This window comes from Sebastes umbrosus, chromosome 23, assembly GCF_015220745.1.
Source record: "Sebastes umbrosus isolate fSebUmb1 chromosome 23, fSebUmb1.pri, whole genome shotgun sequence".
Lineage (NCBI taxonomy): Eukaryota > Metazoa > Chordata > Actinopteri > Perciformes > Sebastidae > Sebastes > Sebastes umbrosus.
This window is the reverse complement of record NC_051291.1, coordinates 6,279,637-6,303,717: the sequence shown is the minus strand read 5'-3', so window position 1 is coordinate 6,303,717 and position 24,081 is coordinate 6,279,637. Positions and strand designations below refer to the sequence as shown.

The 24,081-nt window shown below is 43.8% G+C and overlaps 1 protein-coding gene across 7 annotated transcripts in view; it reads right to left on the bottom strand.

Annotated features, from left to right (window-relative positions):
* The window catches only part of celsr1a (cadherin EGF LAG seven-pass G-type receptor 1a), a 98,908-nt gene extending 76,390 nt beyond the window's left edge, over nucleotides 1-22,518 (bottom strand). For 3 of the 7 annotated variants that reach the window (XM_037760244.1, XM_037760243.1, XM_037760250.1), the window contains exon 1: nucleotides 18,777-22,518. In XM_037760244.1, coding sequence (XP_037616172.1) covers nucleotides 18,777-22,296 — 3,520 coding nt within the window. In that variant the 5' untranslated portion in view covers nucleotides 22,297-22,518. The remainder of the gene's footprint in view (nucleotides 1-18,776) is intronic. The other 4 variants (XM_037760246.1, XM_037760249.1, XM_037760245.1 and 1 more) reach the window with 2 other exon arrangements.
* Between the last annotated feature and the right edge of the window lie 1,563 nt (nucleotides 22,519-24,081).

Below are 24,081 nucleotides of genomic sequence, written 5' to 3'. Positions count from 1 at the left end.
GATTACATAATAAACTGCTTAGTTGGAGACAATATTTCTTGTCACCTTAAATTACTCGTCTTCCCTCGTCATCCTGCTTCTTTCTCGCCCCGTCGTTCCTCTCATAAAAGGGGGATTTATCAGGGCTGAGAAACAGTAAATTATGACTCCGGCTCAACCTGCAGGTACACGCCCCAACATCACACAGCTATTTAGTCGACCCCCAAAGAGACAAATTTTAATGATCCCACGAATTACTCTCTCAGCACTTCACGTCAATCAGTCCCAAAAATACAGAATATTTCTGCTCTTCAAAAAAAAAGGAAGGTTATTGAAGTTTTGCGGGTTGTGTTATGACATGTTTGATGCTTTCAAGAAGAGCGGGAGGTGCAGGGTCACTATATATAATATATATTATAATAAGACTAAGGGGCATACGCTCTACTGGCTCTGTGCATGTAGGTGAGTGTGAATACTGCTGAGAGGAGAGGGAGGATGTTAACGTTGTAGTCGGCGCCTCAGTCGTTCCTACAGGGCAATTTGCTCCATTTAATGTGTTTTCGAGTGTGATTTTGAAGGGCAAAACAAACTGCGTGTTTGTGTACAAGCATGAATGCACATGCACACACACTTCCAGGCAGCTCTCGGTCAAATTAAAAAGACGTGTCTTGGTTTTTGCTTGCAGGTGAAGTCATTCCTGTGGTGGAGGGTGGAATGCGGAGGCTATTAAGTAGGAAGAGAAGTGACTTCTCTTGTAAGACACAAACAGAAGTATGTGTGTGTGTCAGAGAGAGAGTGTGTGTTCTCTATTGATCCTGCATCTGTTCCAGTTAACCAGATGTGGCTTAATCCAGGTGGGAGGTCTCTAGTTTTACAGAGAAAAAGAGGGAACGATCGAGTCTTTGAACAGTTGTAGAAAATGCTGACAGGAATGCCGTTAATTTTGCTGGCATTTCGTCATATACCAAAGTATTGGACATATTAAAGAGGACCTATTGCGCTTATTTTCAGGTGCATACTTGTATTTAGGGTTTCTACTAGAACATGTTTACATGTTTTAAGGTTCAAAAAACGCTTTACTTTTCTCATAGTGGCTGTGCTGCAGTACCTCTTTTCACCCTCTGTCTGAAACGCTCTGTTTGAGCTCCTCCCCCTCCCAAAAAGCCCCAGTCTGCTCTGATTGGTCAGCTGGCCCACTCTGTTGTGATTGGTCAAACCGAACCAAACTCTTCGGACTTCGCTCCAGCTCTGCTCTAACTAGCTTTGTTTGAGGCCGTGCCAAACTAGCCGCTAGGCAGGTATTATGCAAATGTGTTACTTGGTGACATCACCACGTTACGGAAGAAAAGGCGGGACTTCAAGGGAAGCGTTTCAGGCAGTTCAGGAGCAGTGTTTCTGTGGGGGAGAGTAACTCCCTTTGGTGTGGACTTTGTAACTTTGCAGACCTTTTACATGCACAGAAAACTATATAACACACTAAAGGAAAGGCGGAAAAAGCACAAAAGCATAATTGCTCCAAAATTTCATGGCAATCCATCCAATAGTTAGTAATAGACCAAAGTGGTGGACCAAGCTAGAAACCAATGGACAACCCGCCATTGCCATCCATAGAGCCACACTACTAGCATGGCTACTAACATGGCCAAAAATCAACATTATAAATATGCACTGATTTACTACCTGCAAACTTAGCACGTTTTTATATGGAAATCAAAATGTAAGGGGCTTAATGAGTACACAAGTCTTCCTCTCTGTAGATTTTCTCAAACTCTTTTCAGATGGTCATCTGTGAGCGAGCAGGACTTTAAAAGAAAACAAAGAAGAGATTCATTAACAGTCTATGATCTCTGTGGGGAAAGTGAGTCATTGAAGCACCGATCAAAAACAGGGTATAAATAAGAATCTAGAACTGATGTAAGCACGTGAAACCAACACACACAACGTACGTATTATAGACTTCACAGCGTGTAAAATAGCCATGGAGGGAGAGAATAAGACGGATATTGATGGGTAATAAAAAGTGTAAAAGCATTTGCATGCGATAAAAGCTCCACTTACGCAATGCCAGAGGTATGCCTGCCAGTATGTGATGCCTGCCTGCCCACGGCTGCTGTCATCGCTTTAGTAATAACAGGCCAGTTCCACTTTATAAACCCCCACTGACTGAGTGACTACAGAGAGCAGGTATGGATGGGAATACAAGGCCGACTGTTTATACATCTACTTGTGAATGTGTGGGTGGCAAAGGATGATCCTCCCGGCTGTGAAACAAGTTCCCCAAACCACAACTAACCACAGCTCTCCTCACACATTTTATGGATGCTGTCTTACAAGACCGACAGGCCTTGACTCACATCAGTGTGTCCTCAGCACATACAACATTTAGGGAAGAGACGCGTCGTATACACACAGATGGTCTTTGTGTGGGCGAGAGTACAAAGGGAAACAGGGCAGTGGAGGAAATGCAAACTGCAGTATCACTACAAGTAACATCAATACAAGTCACAGGAAATCTGTTCATGTCTTATTAAGCTGAGCAAACTTGGCTTGACTGCAATGTTTGGCAGTAGCAGCGCTACAAGTAGCAGCATTACTAGTTCAACTACATTTCTCAGTAGCACGGGGGTAGCCTCGCTGTTTTCTGAATCAAATAGCTTTTCAGCTCTTTTATTGATCAAGTCGTGAGGTAGGGTTATTTTACCCAAGCATTTCTGGAGCTCAAGCGCAGCTCTGTGTAGCCGACAGGAGCATGCCTGTATGGCGGTGACATCACGTACCAATCCTTGGACCGGTGCCTACGAACGTCACTGCTGCTGCGGGGAATACAGACATAGCAAGCATGTGTTTACTTGATGGAAAGGTGGCGTAGGGTGAGGACGGAGAGGAACTGATCCCGAAGGAGTTGCCGTGGCTGTAGGCCTACACATGCGGCCACAAATACACTATTTAGATATATTAATATGCTGCAGTGTAAGGCAGGTGAATATTGCTATGGTAGTAAACTGCATGATTGTCCATGGATGTTACAATTAAGTGTGCTTTGATAGTTGAATTTACAATATACATTATGATTTATATCATATTATTCAATTATTTTATACACCGATCAGCCATAACATTAGGACAGCACGGGCACCCTGACCGGTCTGCGGCTAAGCAGCCCCCTACGCAACAAACTGTGATGCACTGTGTGTTCTGACACCTTCCTTTCGGAACCAGCAATAACTTCTTCAGCAATTTGAACTACAGTAGCTCTTCTATTGGATCGGACAATGTATGAAATAATTACGCTTAAAGGAAATGTTATGTTTAAAGGTATAGTTTGACATTTTAGGAAATATATTTATTTATTTTTCTTGCGGAGAGTTAGATGAGAAGATTGATACAACTCTCATATCTGTCTGTTAAATACAAAGCTTCAGGCAGGAGACCGTTAGTTTAACTTTCAGTAAGCATAGACTGGAAACAGGGAGAAAGGGCTAACCCTCATTATTAAACGGCATTATTAAAATTGTCGTTTTACACTTTGGTCTTTGTACAGTTGAATAAACAAGATATAACATGTTAAAACAATTGGTGAGTTTTAGGGGTATTTTGTTTTCAAGCTAAACTAACTGTCTCCTGAGTGTAGCTTCTTATTTAGTGTGCAGACACAAGAGTGGTATCATCTAACGCTCTGCAAATATCCAACTATGTATTTTGATTAAAATACAATACAAAAAAATACACTTCAGTATTCAAAGCTTTAAGCAGCAGACTTCTTAAAGTGACCTATTTTTACACATACATCTGTCCTTTGCATTGAACCGATCCTACCATCCTAACTATCAGGAGAAGCGGGGCAGCTATTCTCCAGCCCCCGAGGAATGCATACATGTATAGGTGTGTGTGTCTGTGTAGTGATGAATGTGTTTCGGGAGCAGCAGCAGTATGCCTGGCATGAAGAGCCAGCTGTCGGCCCCGGACCCTCGGTAAGTTCAACTGTAAGCACCAGACTCTGGAGCTGAACCAACTCATTCCTCGCATCACACACATGGTTGAGCTCGGAAGGAAGGGGCTTCTCTTGGGCCCCCCATGGTATCACAGCTTTACCCCCCTACCCAGTCCTCAACCCACATGTGGTGTCAGATGTATGGCAGGGGGACTCAAAACACCAACGAGCGAATACCTGAGAACCCAGCCTAATGCAAACATGAAGCGCTGCAGGATCCATGTCACATACATGACCGAGGGGGGCCTCCAAAAATTGGAGGACTTCTGATCCTGCAAAAACCATCAGCACCAAACACATAAGAGCTGAAGACCACAGATTTTACTGAAGGCTTGTAAAGACCAACAAACAAGCTGAGAGTGCTTAAAAGTACTCAACATTACTCTGATCTCTGTAATAAAAGGTCCCCACTGAACCTCTTAAGTCTATATTGAAATGCCTCGTCCTGTGAGCCCATTATAACCTGTGTGACTCCCGACACGTTGAGACAATCACTTCACACATACAACACAAAGCTGCTGGCCGGGGTGACGGCTGGCTGGAGAGAGGCCATCAGCATTTGAAGACACACAGACACACACACTTTTGACATGTTAAAACGTAAAGCCTTTTCCTCACCTGTGCTTTTCATGTCAAAGCAGCTCATTGGTAAGGGTACTGTATTCTAATATAGAGAGAGGAAGAACAGGATTGTGAACTGGTAGATAAAATGCAAACAAAGGCCTGACTCTTGACTGTCTGAACTCTGGGCGTGGTCACAGGAAACTGTTTCTCTGCCTGTATGTGGCCTGTATCTATTATTTAGAGGGGTTCACGCTCCAATAAATAATGAAATTGATATTAAAAAATTAGGGCTGTCAATCGATTAAAATATTTAATCGCGATTAATCGCATTTAATACTCTTATCAACATGTGAGTGAGCAAATATGCTGCTTTATGCAAATATATGTATATATTTATTATTGAAAATCAATTAACAACACAAAACAACGACAAATATTGTCCAGAAACCCTCACAGGTACTGCATTTAGCATAAGAAATATGCTCAAATATAACATGGTAAACTGCAGCTCAACAGGCAACAACAGCTGTCAGTGTGTCAGTGTGCTGACTTGACTATGACTTGCCCCAAACTGCATGTGATTATCATAAAGTGAGCATGTCTGTAAAGGGGAGACTCGTGGGTAACCATAGAACCCATTTACATTCACATATCTTGAGGTCAGAGGTCAAGGGACCCCTTTGAAAATGATCATGACAGTTTTAGAGCGTTATTTAGCCTCCTTTCTGACAAGCTAGTAGGACATTGTTGGTACCGATGGATTCATTAGGTTTTCTTGTTTCATATGATGCCAGTATCTTCACTCTAGCTTTAAAACTGAGCCCGCTACAACCTAAAAATTGCAAGTTGAGTTAATGCGTTAAAGAAATTAGTGGTGTTAAAATGAATGTGTTAACGCGCTATTATCATGTTAACTTTGACAGCCCTAACAAAAATATGTATTAGTGGATTCATCGGTCTTCCATTAAAGCTTCAACGACAAAAACAATCAGGTTTAGTCAGGTTCCAGACACCCATGTCATAAAAAGCCATCACTTTAAAACACAAGACACATGAAAGCTTCTGTCTCTTTCCGTGTTTCCCAAGAAAGACGACCACTATCTGTGACAGGCAGACCAGAGTGACAGTCCAGATGACCCTGCAGCAAGTGGAGGTTTACTCGGATAAGGCAACGAAGCCCTCAGCTGCTGAAGTCTAAGCCCTTCTACTTTGTCTGTGTGACCTAGGGGTCAAAGGTGAAGTGACCATAATCACAGGGTCACGACCCCTGAACCTGCACCGCCTCATCAGGTCATTTATCGGCCTGACAGAAAGCAGACTGAAGCTCAGCTTGCCTTATACCTGCACCTGATGAACTTAAATCACTCACTGCAGTAACCTGACATCTTCTTTCTTAAAATTACTTTGGCCTGTCTTGCCTTATTGCACTGAGTTGCAACAGCAGTTCATCTAAAAGCATTAAACTTGCAGTAGTCAGTATATTTTTGGCATCATTGGGCAAAAATTCCATAATAACCTTTCAGCATATTGTAATTCAAGTGTTCTGAGAGAAAACTAGACATCTGCACCTCCTCATGGCTCTGTTTTCAGGCTTTAGAAAATCTAGTCTGTGACGGGAGACTTTGACCAATCACAGGTCATTTCATTGAGAGAGCGTTCCTATTGGCTGTGCTCCGGTCATGTGACCAGAACTTGGCGTTTCATCACCAGATTTCACAATGGCGGTGGCGTCACAAACGTTCTCATTTTACAGCTAAACCGTGCACTACAAGATGATCGGCCTAGTTTGACCGTTTGGTCGGAGTTCGCAAGTGATTGACAGCCGGCTCTCATAGACCGCAGATGGACAGCAGACCTCAGATCAGCTCTTACTGCTTGTTTTCCTCCGGTCTGTGAAATCTTGCAGATGCCGTTAGGAGCACCGGAGGACACAGAGGAACATGATGTTTTTGAGGTTACCTGTTTCATGTACTATGTTTTATAAAAGAAACTTTTTGTTAATCATATTTGCTTCAATCTCACCTACTGCTGCTTTAAAGTAATGTAAAGAGTCTATTAAGAACTGATGGCTACATTTATCGATTAATCTAAACCAACAAGGAAATGGATTCATCTTAGAGGATCTTAAGCAGAGTGCTCGGCAGCCTGTCAGTGAGCCGTCAGGAGTGTCTGTGGTCAGATACTGAGTGTCGCTCTTAGCCTCTAACAGCATTCAGAGAGGGTTAGAGGCTGGCAGCTGGCCTAGACTAACGCACTAGTACAAGCAGAAATAGCGTTGGCTGACATCCCACTTTGTCGCAGAGCATCAGTATTGACTTTGAATAAGAGGGAGCCAAACAGGACGGTAGAGAGATGAAGTCAAGTGGAAATCTCTGAGAGCATTTTAGGGTATCTACTCCCAGTCAGAAAGGTACTACACACACTAACCCATGCACACAAACACAAACAGCTTCTCACTGTAACCCGGGATGTGATTTAATAAGGTGAAGGTAGACAGCAGCACGTAAGTCATTTTCATACATCACATGGGATGAAGGGAGACAGAGAGAGGCATTGTGGGTCCTGCATCCTGCGCCATAACAAGAGGTGTTAGGAGGAGTGTTGCTAAACATCTTCAACAGCGATGAAGAAAAGGAAGGGAGGCATCGATTCTTAATTACTATTAGCAAAACAAGAGAGACTGGCAGGATCTTTTGGATTTATGTGGACAAAAATCTCTGCAAGAAGTCACGCTGCTTTGCTTAAACTTCTCGGCATGTCTTTACATCTACTTATACCTACATCATAATGCAGGCTGCTCTCAAACACTGTTCGTAGCTATACCTACGAAAAGTAATGCACTGTAATTTGTATATATCCCTACATTTTTTTCCTAAAACTAACTAAGTAGTTTTGTTGCCTAAACCTAACCAGGTTGTTTCCTGTGAAAACGGAAGTTTATTTTGAAAACACTGTATGCATGTAAAAAGCGGATATTGACACGTGTTGCTGGATATTCGTACGAAAAATTACTTTTCATAAGATATCATAGAAAATTGCTGTATGAGGATGTGTTGCCTAATGTGTTATAAACAATGTATTATATGGTTAAATACTGCTTATAGGTGATAAATGGGAGGTTAAATAATGGCAGGCTAAATCTCCATGGTATCAGCATCTTCAGCATACACACACAAACTCAAGACACACACTCTTATTAGTAGTAAAATTACAAACAAAGGTATCCAATCACAGTTATAACATGATCAGTCAAGCAAAAAAATGCTGAATGTATCACGCAAAGAAACATGGTTTATAAAAATATTGCAGAATTGAGCCAAAAACATTCACTGGGAACTTTAGAGCACATTTTTAAGTTGCACTTTGTAAAAGCTGCTCCTGAAAGATAAAGCAGCCTTTACTTTGATATGCATGTAACTGAAGACATTCGGGGAGGGTGAGGCGGGTTTTGTGTGCCGTATAAAAGGTGGAAGGGATCTTTGTGTGAAACTTGGCCTTAACACTCCAGGGGAAGAGGTCGGCGCGCTGCGAAGTCCACGGCTTGTTGTTGTGCGATCTGGATCATGTGTGACGGATAGTGGGGCGACTTTACCAGCCTTATATACAGGTTATGGATGTGTTTTTTTTTTGTGTATGAGTCACCCCATCCAAAATGTAACAGGAGGATGTCTCAGATCAAAGAAGCATCTTGACACCCTATCAAAAGGCAGAGCAAAACCCAATACACCTCGGAGCTCCCTCTGTCTACATCCACGTATCCGTCTCTCCCTCTCTGTTAAAAGACGAGGCCTGGAGGTGCCGGAGGAAACATACAAAGCTTCAATCCGCACGCCTTAGTCTGCTCCTTTGAAATGCTTACAGAGGCCTAAGTCGCTCCGCCTGTAGGAGCCAAGTGTGACCCAGGGTGTGGTGGAGGCTTTGCTCTGCAATGCTCAGAGTGCTCTTACATGTGTGTGTTAATGCATATTATGCAAGTGTCCACACATATATTCTCCCCTTCAAGCTGACAAGAGAAAGGCGCTGTCAGAGCAAAACAGAAGCTGTCATGAGGTTGCAAGGTGACACCCACGATGACAGCGGTTGTGACTGACACATTGGGGGAAAAAAGCTGGTTAGGATACTTCCAAAATGTTCCTCTCAGTCAGGGTTCAAATCCCCTCTTGACATGTAAACATCCAGGCCACTGAAGTGCCCCTGAGCCAGACATTAAAACCTCCTGTGCTTGGGAAAAAATGTATCCTCACAGGGATCACAAACAGTAGACAAGTAGCATCCAATCTGCAAACAAAAAGCTGTGTATACCTGACGAAAAAAACGGCACGAAAATGCGAAATACTCGCCTGTGTGAATATTATATGTCTAAGGCTTTTATTGTGAAAGGTAAAGGATGGAAGGAGTGGATCTGGTCTGCGCTGCCTTTGTCACGGTGTAAATGAGTAATACAATTTGCCGTCTTGGTTTTGGACTATGGAGCCTCCATATTCTCGTTCCATAAATAAAGGCGCAACTCAACCCGTTCCACACAACGTGATTGGTTGATGCCTTTAATCGCGGTATGAAAGCTAAGAAAAATCGACGTTGTTTTCCGAAAACAACAGTTCAAAAAAATATTAACATGCAAATTAAATCACACAAAAAAGGCTTTTAGTTCCGTGTGTTAGTATGCTAAAATTGTCTAATTAGCACTAAAGACAAAGTGACAAAAATGTCATTAGTTTTGCAGGTATTTGGTCATAAACCAGGTTATTCAATCCATCCAATAGTTGTTGGGATAACTCAGTCTGTACCAAAGTGGTGGACAATAGGTAGTGTGGCTTAACTGTACACTAAAATTAGCCTCACCCCAAAAATCTGGAGAATACACAGCAATTTACCTGGTGAGGAGAGGTTAGTTCTGCCCAGTCCTCAGGCAGGAGTACAACTCTGTGTGTAATCAAAGGCTTTGCCTGGTAGCATGGCTGTCTATCACGCTGCCAGCCACTTCAGTATTACATCTGAGCAGGAAGAGAAACTATAGATGCATCAACACCGCCTGCGACTTTAAATCGAAAATATAACGTTTCTGAAAAGTCGAGTGCCGTCTCGACAGACAGTAAGACACAAAAGGGACAACAATTTGAGAGGCAAGCGTGCATCAACAAGTTCCCCCACACACAAGCTATTAACTGTCAAGATTACACCTGTCACCGGCTCCTTCTCCGGCTGTCGCTGAAGGGGGGAATGACTAAAACTGACACCTCTGTGAACACAATCTGACATGAAGTCTTTCTGTGGAGTCCAAAGACAACACTCGTAGAGGGTCAGTGTTAAAGCCCCAATCAAGGAGTTTTTAAGGAAGGACAACTATGAGACGTCAGTTTTCAGGAAACGTGTTGATAGAAAAGTCTCCATCCAAACTCAAGAAGCTTTCCTCGTCTACTTTAATCTATTTTCACGATCATAAAGTGCCATTTTTTTAATCAAAACTGATGTTCATGGATAGGATTTCTGCAGAAGAGCACCCTTTTCTTGTTTGGCTCTGGATTAAGCAACGGGACTTTAACGTTGAATGGATATTCTGTTTGTGCCGGTGAACTCAATCCATTTAAGCCGTTTGACATTTCATCCTAATACCTGCATTGTCAGTGCCAATGCCAAGTCTTAATAGCTGTGAGGATCGTAGGCCAATGCATTACATTTAGGACTATTACACAGGGAGCAAGGGTTTGGCTTGGATATGGAGTTACAGTACGTGGCAGAAGTAATGACATAGTGCAGGATTAAGAGTACACACTAAACAGCAAAGTATCTGGACGAAGCAGTGTTGTAATGGGCAGGAAGTTTATATTTTTCTCCTCTGCTTTGTCCCAACTTCCGAACTTCTCTCAAAAATACATTAAACAGCCAATAACAAATTAGTCAGCAATAGAAAAAGACAGAAAACTTAACATTGAATAACAGCAAGACACCTTCTAAAAAAATGTCTGGAGGTCAGTTTTGCTCAAAGAAAAGCTAATTTTAGCTCAAATGTCTTGGTCAGTCTCAAAGGAATGGTTCCACATTTTGGGACAGGCTTTTATACGATTTCTTGCAGAGAATTAGATGAGAAGATTGACACCAATCTCATATTTGTACGCCAAATATGAAGGTGCAGCCAGTTTATGCTAAGTTAGCTCATCTTAATTTAGCATAAAGACTGGAAACAAGGGGAAACAGTTAACCTGGCTCTTTTTTTGTTTAATCCGTTCAAAAACTGAAGTGTAAAAATGTCCTTTAACTTTTCAGATCATTACTGTGAAATTTAAGATACAAGTTTTGCTTGGCACCTTAAATAGCTACTGATTTCATTCCGCCATGGATCAAATTATGTTTCTAAGTCTCTGATAAGATAAGATAAGAGATTCCTTTATTAGTCCCGCAGTGGGGAAATGTGCAGTGTACAGCAGCAAAGTGGAAAAACAAGATGCATCAGCTAACACAGTAAAAAAAAAAAAGAGCTAAACAAAGTGAAACAAAATATGAACCATTTAAATAGAAGGAAGTATAAATATAGGAGCAGTATATACAGTATTGACAATAAACAGACTATTCAAAAATTGCACAATTGATGTTCCTAATTGCGTTTTTTGAAGAACAGTTTTAGGAGAATGCACTGAGTTAACTGGCCTCAGCTCCTAAGGTATCATCGTAGAGACCCTGATGATAAACTTCTTCCGGCCTTCAGTCTAGACTGAAGAACAGCCTGGACACCTCGGGGTAAAGTCTGGTTTCTAAGAGTTAATAATGCAGGCTGCAGCTAAACTGTGTATTTTAAAGTAACCACAGAGACTTTAAAACTGATTCTGCAACCATGTGTCAACACAGTTGAATGGAGAGTCACATGACTTTAGTTCCCACGTGAACCACATAGGTAGAGATACGGTATATCAGTAAATAATCTGACCTCATGGCGTGCAACGTACACATGACTGGTATTTGAATGCTCATATCTAAATGTGTCCACGTTGCTGTGACAACCAGTAAATGTCATGCCATTCACATGAGACTGTTGCCATAAACTTGGCACGGGAGAAGCTCGGCAGGGCAAAGTGTCAAAGCCAAAAGCTTAGAAACAGAAATAAGACAAACGGGTACATAATGATGACGTCTTTTGTTATTGTTACTCTGCAAATACATCTTTAGACTTTATTGTCGGTTCATCACGCAGGTTCCTAAAGACACCCTTAAACATGTCCCAGAAAATCAGATATGAGCCGCCCAATAGACAATCAGTGGAGGGACGCTCTCCTCTTCCTCCTCTTCTTTTGCCTCCTTCTCCTTCACTGTCACACATGTCACTCACCCTGGCTAGATACTGTATATATACACCCTCAGCCCCCACCTCCGCACCACCACTTAACATTCCTGCAGCTGGTCATCGCACATCATGACGCATGTAATGTCACACTCGTGAGCCGCCGGCGAGCCGCGATGCTCTCCTTATACCTCCTCCTCCTCGGTGAGAGAGAGACAAAGAGGAGTACTGTGTCGTCTGAGTGAGAGAGAGAATGAAAAGGAAAGGGACTGAGGGAGGTGTGTCGGGTTACAATCAAATACGACCCCCTCCACCACCCAAAAAACCTGTTGGAGTTTGCGTGGTGAAAGCACTGTCCTGCAGCATGTAAACGAGAGATAACCCGGCCTGTGTGTTTGGGTGACAGAGAGGGGAAAAGGGGGGGAGTGTGTCATCTGTGTGTCAAACCAGATGAATGGCTATATCATTAAACAGCACACATATACTCACATTAAAAACACATTTATACACTCAAATTTAATGTAAAAACCACCACGTATAATCACACATCACAAGGGAAAAACAAAAGGTAAAATCCCCCTCTGAATACCTCCGCCTTTACCTTGCTCAACCGGACCAGAAACATAGGTGTTTGCAAACAAACAACTCCAACAAGCACACACACTTTCTAGCTCACAGCTACAGAAACAAGCGCAACGCTTAGAGAGAGATTTCCTGCAGGAAACAAAACACAGATCTTGAGAAAGTAGCACATGGATTATGAGTGTGGGAGGAAAGACATAGACTGATTTGGGAGATTCAGACGACGGCGAACAAACAGCAATAAGAGTGTAAAAACTACCCATCTGTCCCGGGTATAAAGAATCAAAAATTAAACTTCTTCTAGCATCTTTCAAGTGACACAAAGTCATTTATTTTCCCACGAGGTAAAGGGAGCAGTTTGCACCCAACCTATCCCATAATCGGCATCAGCAGACAGCCTTGGATCCTCAAACGTCCCTCCTCTCTCTCTCTCTTTAGCCTGTAATTGAGCGTTCAGACATCAGTGGAGTCGAACAGTGACCAGTCCTGATCCCCTGGTATTTACACTTCAAACTCTAGTCTCCAGCCTGGAGGCACACACACACACACACACACACACAGATACCCAAACATTAAAGCCCACGGTGGATGTACAAGATTAAGCATGAATGTGATTCCTTTCTCGCTCATTGAACACACAAACAGAGTCATGGAGACGAGAGCACAGTTGTTACACCTGCACATGCTCCGTCTTCTTCTCTACCGTGCCTCAGGACAAGAGGGGGACACCATGAAATTGCCGCTTGCATGTCTAGAAAACATACTACACATGCAATATGCATGCAAAGATATAGGGGTAGACTGACGAGAGAGGCACACAGAGGCATGTGGACAGATAGAGAAAACGAGAAGGAAGAGTAATCTAATAAGTTTCTGTAACCTCTCAGGACAGATTTAGCTTCAACAAACAACCACGCGGCGGGACGGCAACACTCTCCAGGCACATATGGGTGCATTCTTTAGAAAAAGTACAGAGAGACAAAGAAGACATGAGGGAAGACAATAAGTCAGAAAGGTGAGAGGAAAGAACAGGGAGATAAGAGGAGGAGGACGAGGAGGGAGGACACAGAGGGGAATGTGGTGAGGGGCTCGGTGTAGAGGCAGGAGTGTGTGATATCTTAGGAATGAATGGGATCTCCTAATATCAGTTACTGAGAGTGCCAAGCCTGGGAATGGCAGCATATCTCACACACACATACTGCAGGAAAACATATGAGCTGCTGCAGACAAGACTGACTCCATCCATGCAGACTACAGCTCCTTGAAACGACTACTTGGTTGTAGTTCTTCCACTTTTCCTCTGTGATGTATTGTGATTTTTAAGTATTGCGATTCGATATTATGATTTATTTTAACACTAGACCATGGGAAAAAGTTGAATCATTGACTTCTAGGGACTTTTACTTTAGAAAATATCTAAATTAACACAGTAAAAATGTTTGATTTTCAGCATGTATGTAGTCTGAGATGTCCTGAATTCAAATATATCAGTCATGGTCAGGAATTATTTATTAACCAGCAATCCAAAAATCTAAGAATAAAGACATTTCCCTCACAAATTAGTGGTATTTTCTTTTTAATTTATAAGGAACATTTAAGCTTTATACTTCCGGTGAATATAATTTGATCAATCTGATTACTATATATGTATTTTGTATATACAGTTCCCTTTAACACCTTACGCCAAGTCCGTCTTTAGCTCTCCTGTCAGCTCCGTTCTCTCTATACATCCATGGTCAGCTCCATCAGGGCCGTTTGAATGTATTTAACATAAATGTCAGTATATGGGTGCTCTACAGTTGTAGCTTCGGCCGGTTTGACCACAGAGATAAGAGTGACGGCTGGCTTGACCGCACGTTACTGCTATACGATAACGTTTCCTGTCCATGACAGAGTTAGCATGCAGCTTTAGCCGTGATGTCTAGCTCTGCTTTTCCTGCAATGTGTGAAACCCAAAGTGTTTCCATACTTTACTTTATGTGTAGTGTTTACCACGCTGGATTTGCAGTTTGTTTTGGTTGACGGATACGGAACTGATATGACGTCACATTACTCAGACTACAACAATAAAAGCGGCAACTTCCTTCTACCTCCGCATAGACTCAAATTAAGCAAATATATCGATACTGACATTAAAAAAATGAATTTCAAAATAGTACAAATACATAGGTAAATAGATTTTTTTGCCACCGCTATTTCCTCTGTTGATATGGACTTCAGCAACGGAGGAATATTGACATCCACTCAGAGCCACATAGACATCTCTCTTCCACACATGCACTCCTTATTGCTCTCTCTCTGCCCCATCCATCAGGCTGGGAGGTCACAAGTCATGTGTAGAAGTAGTCCAGGGTCATTTCTCACCGCTGAGTGCACGTTTAAAAGCCCATGTCCTGCTTTGATCTCTCAGGTCAGAGGTCACGTGTACTGTCTGTGCATCACTGCCTCTCTTGTCGGGACATAAAAGACACAACGGTTACCTGGGAGAAGACGGGAAAAGGGAACGGAAGTCTGACAGGAGGATGTTTGTCCCTTGACTCACACACATGGAGTAATTTGTCTTTCCCAATATGCGTTCTTGTGTCCTCCGTGATGCAATATTTCACGGCCAAATAATAGTTTGAAACCAAAAGAATGCCAAGGACAGGGGATGAAGGCAGAAGAGAGGAAGATTACTTGATAATGTGGCAAGAGATTGAAAGATAAGCCACAGAATTCATACGGAGAACAACGCATCACGCCCAATACTATACAAGTGCATTGCACAAGAGTAACCCTGCCTCATAATGAAGAGACAATAACACTTATCTCCTTATAAATACAGGGATTTTCACAGGAATGTCTTTAAGTGGAAGGTCAGTGAGTACATCTGCAGATTGTGTTCTATCATGGCCTGGGTTTTAAAATAAGCACAAAGCTAAAGCTCTTGTGTCACAGTAGAAAATCTAATTATGTGTGTTGAGGGAAAGCAGAGAAAGTGTTAAAAGGGAGGGGGCGTCGGACGAGAACAGAAATGTTAAAAAGCTGAGCTATGCAACTCCTCGAACGGGATTAAGAGCCAAACCAAAGGCATGGAAGCTCAGCAAAAGCCCCATGGGGGAAAAGAGGGGGAGGGTTAGGGAGGAGGAGGAGGAGGAGGCGTGTAGCGGCACGCCGTCCCGCTCACCGAAGGTAAGGAAAAAGATCAGAGCCACATTGGAAAAAAAAAAAGACGATTTAGCATCAATCATTCCTAATCGTTTAAGTAACAATCTGCTATGCTACATCACCGAATGATATAACGCGACTCCACCTATAGCCGGTTGGTGCAAGCTTTAACTTTTGCTGCTGGGGACCCCACCTATCAGGTAAATGTTTCCTGGAAACGCCAGCGAACATTAGGCGATGCCTTTTGCGCATCAGGAAGCAGCGTTTTGGTTGGAGCTCGTAAAAGAATGTTGTGGCTACATGGTCGAATAAACAAATGGCTGGCATATTAACAACACAAGCCAGCCAAATGCGGGTAAATCTTGGCATTAGGTGGCGGGACTGACTGTCAGTTCTGGCAATCAACCAGCTGGTTTGAGAGTCTAATTGTGCAGTAACTACGGTAACAAATTGGTGGACTTATATACCACAGCGGGCTTTGCTTTGATTCATTAGAAATCACTGTCTCTGACTGGAGAGGGCTCAGTGATGTAGTGAACGTTTACACCTGTTGAAGGAAATACAGCACAAAAAGCAAAAATAAAAGGTGCTCTACACTGAAATACTTTGTGACAGTCAGACGGATACTCATCTTTTAGAAAACAGAGTGAAGACCCCAAAGGTTTTAAGTGAAATTTAACAAGCTAAGATAAGAGCTCTTACAATGAGAATGCCTTTAGCTATCAGACCACAGAGCTACCACACACAAGTACAGGGGGGGAGAGGGAACGAGAGCAGATAGTGTTGTGGCTAGCAGAGCGTGTAAAGCAGAGTGTATCTCGGGAGAGTTATCAGGGAATACTTGGGTTTCAGCAAAAAAAAAAAAAGTTAGGGAAACATTCTCAGGCCTCCTGTTCGCCACAATAAAAGCACCTGTGCACTCCTGTTGACAGGTTCAGAGGAGAGCCGTGATCAGGAGGATGTAAGGAGAAAAAAAATGTCTTCCACAGCAAAGACAAATCAATGCTCACTGTGATACATCAACAGTCTGTTGTTCAATTGATCAGGAATAATAATCAGGGTTAAGCAGAACGTATGCACTCTGATCAATGTCATCAATCATGGAGAGAGGATGTCAATGCTGATGTGCGCAGACATAATGAACTATTAACTCGGATGCACTCGGGAATAAAACACATAACCAGACCCTAGACTGAGTATAATTTGGACCCGGTCCAACTCAGGTCCTGGGTCATGCCTCGGACCTCTACATCAGCCAGTGACGGAGAAAAGGTCACAACAATAACCATGAAATAAAACTCCAAAACGAGAATATGGGAGACCATTGGAGCCAGAGAAAGACTGAATTCAAGAGAGAAACAATCAGAGTCTTGTCTCTCTTGTTAAAGCGCTATTAGCTCACCAATCCCCCTCAGGCCTTCCTCTCCCAAGAGCCCGGGGTTGAAAGGTCAAGGCATCAGCGGTAATGGTTACCTAACACTTGACATCAGTGTGAGCCTCCAGAAAAAAGGGGGGGTTTGTAGTAGTAGAGTGTTCTGTGTTCTGGATCTGTTTAATTGTGCATGAACACATGCTTACTTATATTTATGTGTGTGTGCGCGCATGGGTACAACTAATGAAGAGGTCCAATCCCCTTTGGGACCATCATGATGAGGTCACCGTTGTCAGGGATACGGCGAGAGCTGTCAGCTGTTATTGACAAACATGAATGCAGTGGCAGTGAATGAGGAACTATTGTGGTCAGTCGCTGCCTCCTCAGACGCTCCGCAGGTCGTCTATAAGGGCAATAAAAAGCATTTAGAAAAGGACAGTCGGCCTTTTGTTCCCAGACAAAGACAGGGCACGAGTCCTTTAGGAGAAACACTGTTAGAGGAAAAAAGGTGAGACATCTGCCTGATTGTATAACAATGCAGGTTTAACCCCAGCTAAGGAACTACTGTATTATCCTATCAATGTATACGTCACTTCCCAAAAGAGGGGGAAATGCCCCTGAAATGAAATGATCAGAGAAAGATATTCAAGTTGACAAGCTGAGAATTATTTCTAGCTGTCAAAATGTGATTAGTCTGATGGACTGGGAATGTGGGCTTGCCCCGGTGCAGCCTGGTCCATAGCAGCTCATTTGTATTCCTTCAGTATGTGTGATATGCTGGCATTCCTCAGCATGGAGAGATGATAGAATGACACAGGGAGAGGGCGAGCTGAAGAGATCTAGCCGTGTTGGGCTGTTTGCCCATTTCGGGGCTTAATGTGCTTTAAGGAGATCAACAGAGCGAGATGGAGAGTGAGAAACGAATAAGAAAAGGTTGAGCAACCAGCTGTCAATAGGTGACAAGGGTAGTTATTCTGTCAGGGTATCAGATTTATCATTCCTGTTCAACTGCCTGATTAATGTGTGGTTTCTTGCAAAGTGTGTGTGTGTGTGCTTGCTTGTACTGTAGCAGTTAGTCACCCTGCCAGTTCAGGTGTGAATGTCCAATGTTTGCCTTTGTCTAATCTTTAACTTGAAAGAACAAAGTCTGCTTCTGTAGTGGGGAAAAAAAAGCAACTTGAGGCAAGTTCTTCCTGCACAACCTTGTAATATGAACACACAAGCCTTGAGATCCAAACCCATGTGATAGAAAGTTCCCCCCCAAAACAAAACTCTGGATCATAAGCGTAAGAAACTTGTAATGCAAAGCGAGGAAAAATTATTCTGGTGAAATCCTGGGAGACATCTTGCAACAAGATGTTCATAAAGCTCCCTACAGCGCACCTACACGAGGCCAAAAAAACCTGCAGCCACTTCAAAGAGTGCGGTCTCTATATGCTCTAAGAGAGGGAAACCATGTGTGTGTGCATATGCCTGCACTACTGTATATGCACGTGTGTGTTCCAACGTGTGACAGAAGCCCACGTATCTGCAGCAACAAAGCGGCTCGGTTATCAGGGTGCCCTGCTCATAGCACCTTTTTTTATTACCTCAACCAACCACTTGCACACAATGCATTTATCACCCAAAAGCAGCACAACCGGATCCTGCATAGAGCCTGCAGCAAACGCTCGCTGAACATACAGCCAACAGCACAGCCGAAACCTGCCTATTCTCTATTCAACAGAAGATATTGACTCTGCAGTGTGATGATGCATCACATGTGGTGACTCAAATTCTACCATCTTTCATGTAACTGACATAAAAAGGGAGTTTTCTCACGGGAAAAAAACAGCTTGGAAATAAGACAAAAGGATATTTTTTCTTACCTGTGACGGAGACGGTCATGGGTGCTTCCAGGGCCCTGTCGTTGTCCAGGTCCCTGCTCAATCTCAGATCCCCAGTGTCCTCGTTCAACAGCAGCAGACTGAGCTCATTCCCAGACTCAAACTTGTACCGCAGCTTATCCGACACATCCGGGTCATGAGCCGGTACCTTTCCTATAATTCCTGACGGGAAACTGTTGGACTTGTTGGTGATGTAGTTGTTGAAGATGATCTCAAAGTTCTGCAGCACCGGCACATTGTCGTTCATATCTACGAGGCGGATGTGCACGGTGGCCCGACTCACCAGTGGCGCCGAGGTGGCCTGGACCACGATGACATACTCGGTTTTAGTCTCATAATCCAGGTCTGTGACTGCAGTGAGGTCGCCGCTAAAAATGTCCAGCTGGAAAACTTCTGGAATATTCCCTTCAACGATCTGGTACATGATCTGAGCGTTGGTGCCCTCGTCGGGATCGGTGGCAGTGATCCGGGCCACGACGGACCCCACCGGGCTGTTCTCCTCCACGTCGATGAATAGCTCGTCCTTCTCGAACACCGGAGCGTTGTCGTTTATGTCTTGGACCACCACGTGAATGGGAACGGACGCTTTCAGAGGTGGAACCCCCCTATCCACGGCGTAGGCCTTCAGATTGTAAACGGGAACGTTCTCCCGGTCCAGTTTGCGAGCAGTTCTGATGATACCAGAGTAAGGCTCTATGAAGAAATCCCCCTCTCCGTCGTCGCCACCCTGAAACGTATAGCTCAACCTGCCATTCGAGCCAGAATCTCTATCTGAGGCAGAGATCTGGAGGACGCTGGTGTAGACAGGTGCATCTTCAAATACAGACCCCTGGTACCGGTCCCTAAGGAATTGAGGAGTATTATCATTGGCATCAAGGATGATAATCTCCACATAGGTGGTATCAGATTTCTGAGGGATGCCATTGTCTCTGGCAATGATGGCCAACGTGTAGGAGGCCTGGTCTTCATAATCAATCTCCATTTGCGTTGTGATGGCACCTGTATCCGGGTCAATTTTAAACTGGGGAACATTGTCCTCCATCAGGTACGTGATGCGAGCATTTTCCCCCGTGTCCTCGTCCGTCGCACTGATCACCACCACAGTAGAGCCCGACGGTTTCTCTTCGCTGAGCATCACCTGGTAGTTGGCACTTTGGAAGACGGGCCGGTGCGTGTTGGCGTCCGTGACATTGATGAACACCTGAGCGGTGTCGTAGAGCGTTCCGTCACTGGCGGTGACTGACAGGACGTACTGGCGTTCCTGCTTATAGTCCAAGGGGAGGGCTAAGGTGATGAGCCCGCCGCCGCTCTGGCTAGTGATGGCAAAGCGGTTCCTGGTGTTGCCACTGGAGATCTGATAGGTCACCACACTGTTGGCGTCCCTGTCCACGGCCGTCACTGTCAGTACGCTGGTCCCCACGAAAGCATCTTCATTGATCTTCAGTGAGTAGACCTTCTCCGTAAAGGTGGGTACGTTGTCGTTCACATCAAGCACAGTGATGCTGACGCTGGCTGAGGAGGACATCACAGGTATCCCATTGTCTCTCGCCTGCACGCCAAAGGTATAGAAGTCGGTCGTCTCTCTGTCGAGCTCTTCGCTCACTGTAATCCAGCCCGTGCTGTTGTTGATGGTGAACGGGAAACCAGGCGTGGTGCCGGTCAACCGGTATTCCAAACGGGCGTTTTCTCCTGCGTCACTATCAATTGCTTGAATGTGGATCACAGAGTAACCAATGGCCACATTTTCCAGCACAGTAGCCTGGAAAGGCGTGCTGACAAACATGGGGGCGTTGTCGTTCACGTCCACCACTTGCACCACCACCATCCCCGTGCCATTTATCAGAGGAGGCCTGCCACCGTCCTGAGCCTTAATCCGCAAATTATACTCTCGGATCATCTCGTAGTCCAGAGGATTGATGACGTCGATCACACCGGTGGGGGAGTGAATGTAGAACTGTCCTCTAACGTTGCCACTGATGATGCTGTAATGAACTTTGGCGTTGTTCCCCTCGTCTTTGTCTGTGGCTTCCACCTGGATGACTTTGGTGCTGACCGCCACGTTCTCCGGGATCTGTACAACGTACCTCTTTTCGGTGAACTGTGGGTAGTTGTCATTCTCGTCCTCCACAGAGATGTTGACAGTGGCGGTGGCACTGCGGGGGCCCGGGTCTTTGCCCTGGTCGTTGGCCTCAACAATCAGCTTGTACCGGGCGCGGGTCTCCCTATCGGGCCGCTCCTTTATCCTCACCAGGCCGTTCCGGGAGTCGATTTCAAACACAGAGTTAACCCCGTCACCGTTGACAATTTTATAAATCATGTTGGCGTTGGAGGGGGCGTCCCCGTCGGTGGCTCGGATTGTCATCACCTCAAACCCCACTTCTACATTCTCCCGGATGACAACACGATACTCAGTTTGCTCAAACGTCGGGCTGTGGTCGTTGGTGTCGCTCACGGTGACGGTGATGTAAGAAGTGGCGGATCTTTTGGGGGAGCCATTGTCAGTCACGGTGACTTTGAAAAGATGGTTGTCTTTTTCTTCTCTGTCCAGAGCCTGGACGGTTGTGATGCTCCCCGTCTGGGAGTCGATGTCGAAATAGTCATTGGACCTGCTGTCGAACAAGGCTTCCATGCTGTACTCCAGCCTCCCTGCCTCTCCATCATCTGGGTCAGTGGCTTTCAGGGTGATAACCCTTGTGCCTGCAGGCTCATTCTCGGGCACTGACACCTGATAGTTGGGGAGCTGGAACTGGGGCGACGCGTTGACCTGTCGCTTCCCCCTGTGCATCAACTTCCCAGACTTTCTCTGCCTGGTTTCTGAGGAGGATCCATGTTGTTTAAGCACTTTTAAAAGCGTCAAACTCACTTGCACAGAGAGCCTGGAGCCACCTGGAGAGCTGTGCAGCTTGCAGTGCAAACTCACTCTGCTGTGCTCCAGACACAAGGCACTAACCAGGAACAAATCCCCACTCCTGAACATTGCCTTCAACTCCTCACCAACACACATAGTGTCCAAAAAGGCAATGTTGTGCGTAAAAGCAGGCAAAAGTTCTGTCACATTCAGAAGCAGTTTACCTGCAGGTAAGCAGGAAGTCTCCTCCAGGTGTGTCAGGTAATTAATGTGAATGTCTGGCTTACCTGACGCTTTCTTTCTCTTGTATTTAATAAAACAGTCCTGGCCGTGCACAAACACATTAAACTGTGTGAGAATAAGTCCCCCAGATGTGGAGGAACCTGTCCTGAAGTAGACAGGTGCTGGGTTCCTCTGTGTGCGCGCACACTGGACTCTGTGGGACAAACGGATGAGCCCGTCGTGTCTGCCAACCTGGAAGAAACTCTGCATGAATGTGGGTGATAAAGTCCTGTCAAGTTTAGAAGTCCATCCAGGCACGAAGGACAGGTTTGCCAGAAGTGTCCCAGGCTGTAAAGTGTCCGAAAGGTGGATCTCCAAACATCCCACAAGCTGAAACAGGACGCAAAAAACCCAACACCTCTTCAGCTCCATGCTTTTGTGAACCTGCCACTCAACTTCACCCGAAAGTCCTGCACAAAAAGCATTAACTCTTCCTCTCCCAGCAGCGCGTTTTGCTTTTATCCCTCATTGTGAAGTTGTTTAAAGTGGAAACAGACGCTTGGTGTCCATAGTGTTGGTGTTGGAGTCTCCACGACGCGCAGCAGCTGCGTTAAACCACACTGAGTTTCAAATGAGTACAAAATGGCTCCGTGGCTCTCCTCCTCCTCCTCCTCCTCCTCCTCCTTCTCTCCTCCTTATTACCATAAACCTGCTGGGTTTCTCCCTCTGGGACGCTTTCACAGGGGGGCTCTTTTTCTCATGGAGATTTAGGGAAGTGGCCAAATAGGGTGAGCAATGCGCGCAGGAGCATTGTTATTAAAATAGGGTGAAATTCCTAATGTGTGTTTGAGTGTCCTCAACTTGTGTGTGTTGAAGTTGTTGCATAAAGTTGCATGTTGCATAGAAAAAAAACATGAAAAGTAGCTGAACTAAGACTTCAATGCCACAGATTTAGAAAATGATGTTGACATTTCACAATGGAATAAGGTGGAAAAGGTGGACAACTATAGTTACAGCAAATGTTACAGCTTAATAAACCAGTTAATTATTACTTCTGTTAATCTAATTATCTAATTTAGGGATATTTGTGTTAAAAGAAGTGCTTTCTTAGAAACTTAGTAGTAAATGAGGCTGTAATATTTAAACTAATAGCTGCATTTCAGAAGAAGTTTGGTTACAATATTGTGAATTTCAATGGAAGATATTGATATGAAAGGCACCCCATGTTCTATTTGTGTGTTCTATAATGTCATTGTAAAAAGTGGAAAAGTTGGTTCACTTCATATTTGTATCTAACTAAGTATGTTTATGTTAATGTCTGAGTAAAACCAAGTAAAGGAAAAAAAAAAAAAATAGGGTGAGAGTTGGGTAAAATTCCTAAAGCGTGTTTTGAGTGTCCTCTCCCTCCACAACTTTTGCATGTTGAAGAAGTTGTTAGCACCGATGGTGCATAAAACAGACATGAAAAGTAGCTGAACTAAGACTTCAATGCCACAGATTTAGAAAATGATGTTGACATTTCACACTGGAATAAGGTGGAAAAGGTGGACAACTATAGTTACAGTATCATTCAAATAACTTTTCAGCAAATGTTACAGCTTAATAAACCAGTTAATTATTACTTCTGTTAATCTAATTATCTAATTTAGGGATATTTATGTTAAAAGAAGTACTTTCTTAGAAAATTAGTAGTAGATGAGGTTGTAATATTTAAACTAATAGCTGCATTTCAGAAGAAGTTTGGTTACAATATTGTGAATTTCAGTGGAAGATATCGATATGAAAAGCACCCCATGTTCTATCTGTGTGTTCTATAATGTCATTGTAAAAAGTGGAAAAGTTGGTTCACTTCATATTTGTATATAACTAAGTATGTTTATGTAAATGTCTGAGTAAAACCAAATAAAGGAGAAAAAAAATGGAAAAAAATGGAAAAAAAATAGGGTGAATAGGGTCGTCCTCTACCTCCTCAACTTTTGTATGTTGAAGTAGTTGTAAGCATCAAAAAGACATGAAAAGTAGCTGAACTAAGACTTCAATGCCACAGATTTAGAAAATGATGACATTTCACACAACTTCATCAAAATAAAAAAGGTGGACAACTAGTTCCGTCATCATCCAAATAACTTTTCAGCAAATGTTACAGCTTAATAAACCAGTTAATTATTACTTTTGTTAATCAATATATGATTTTGTTCTTCATGTTGACATTGTTGA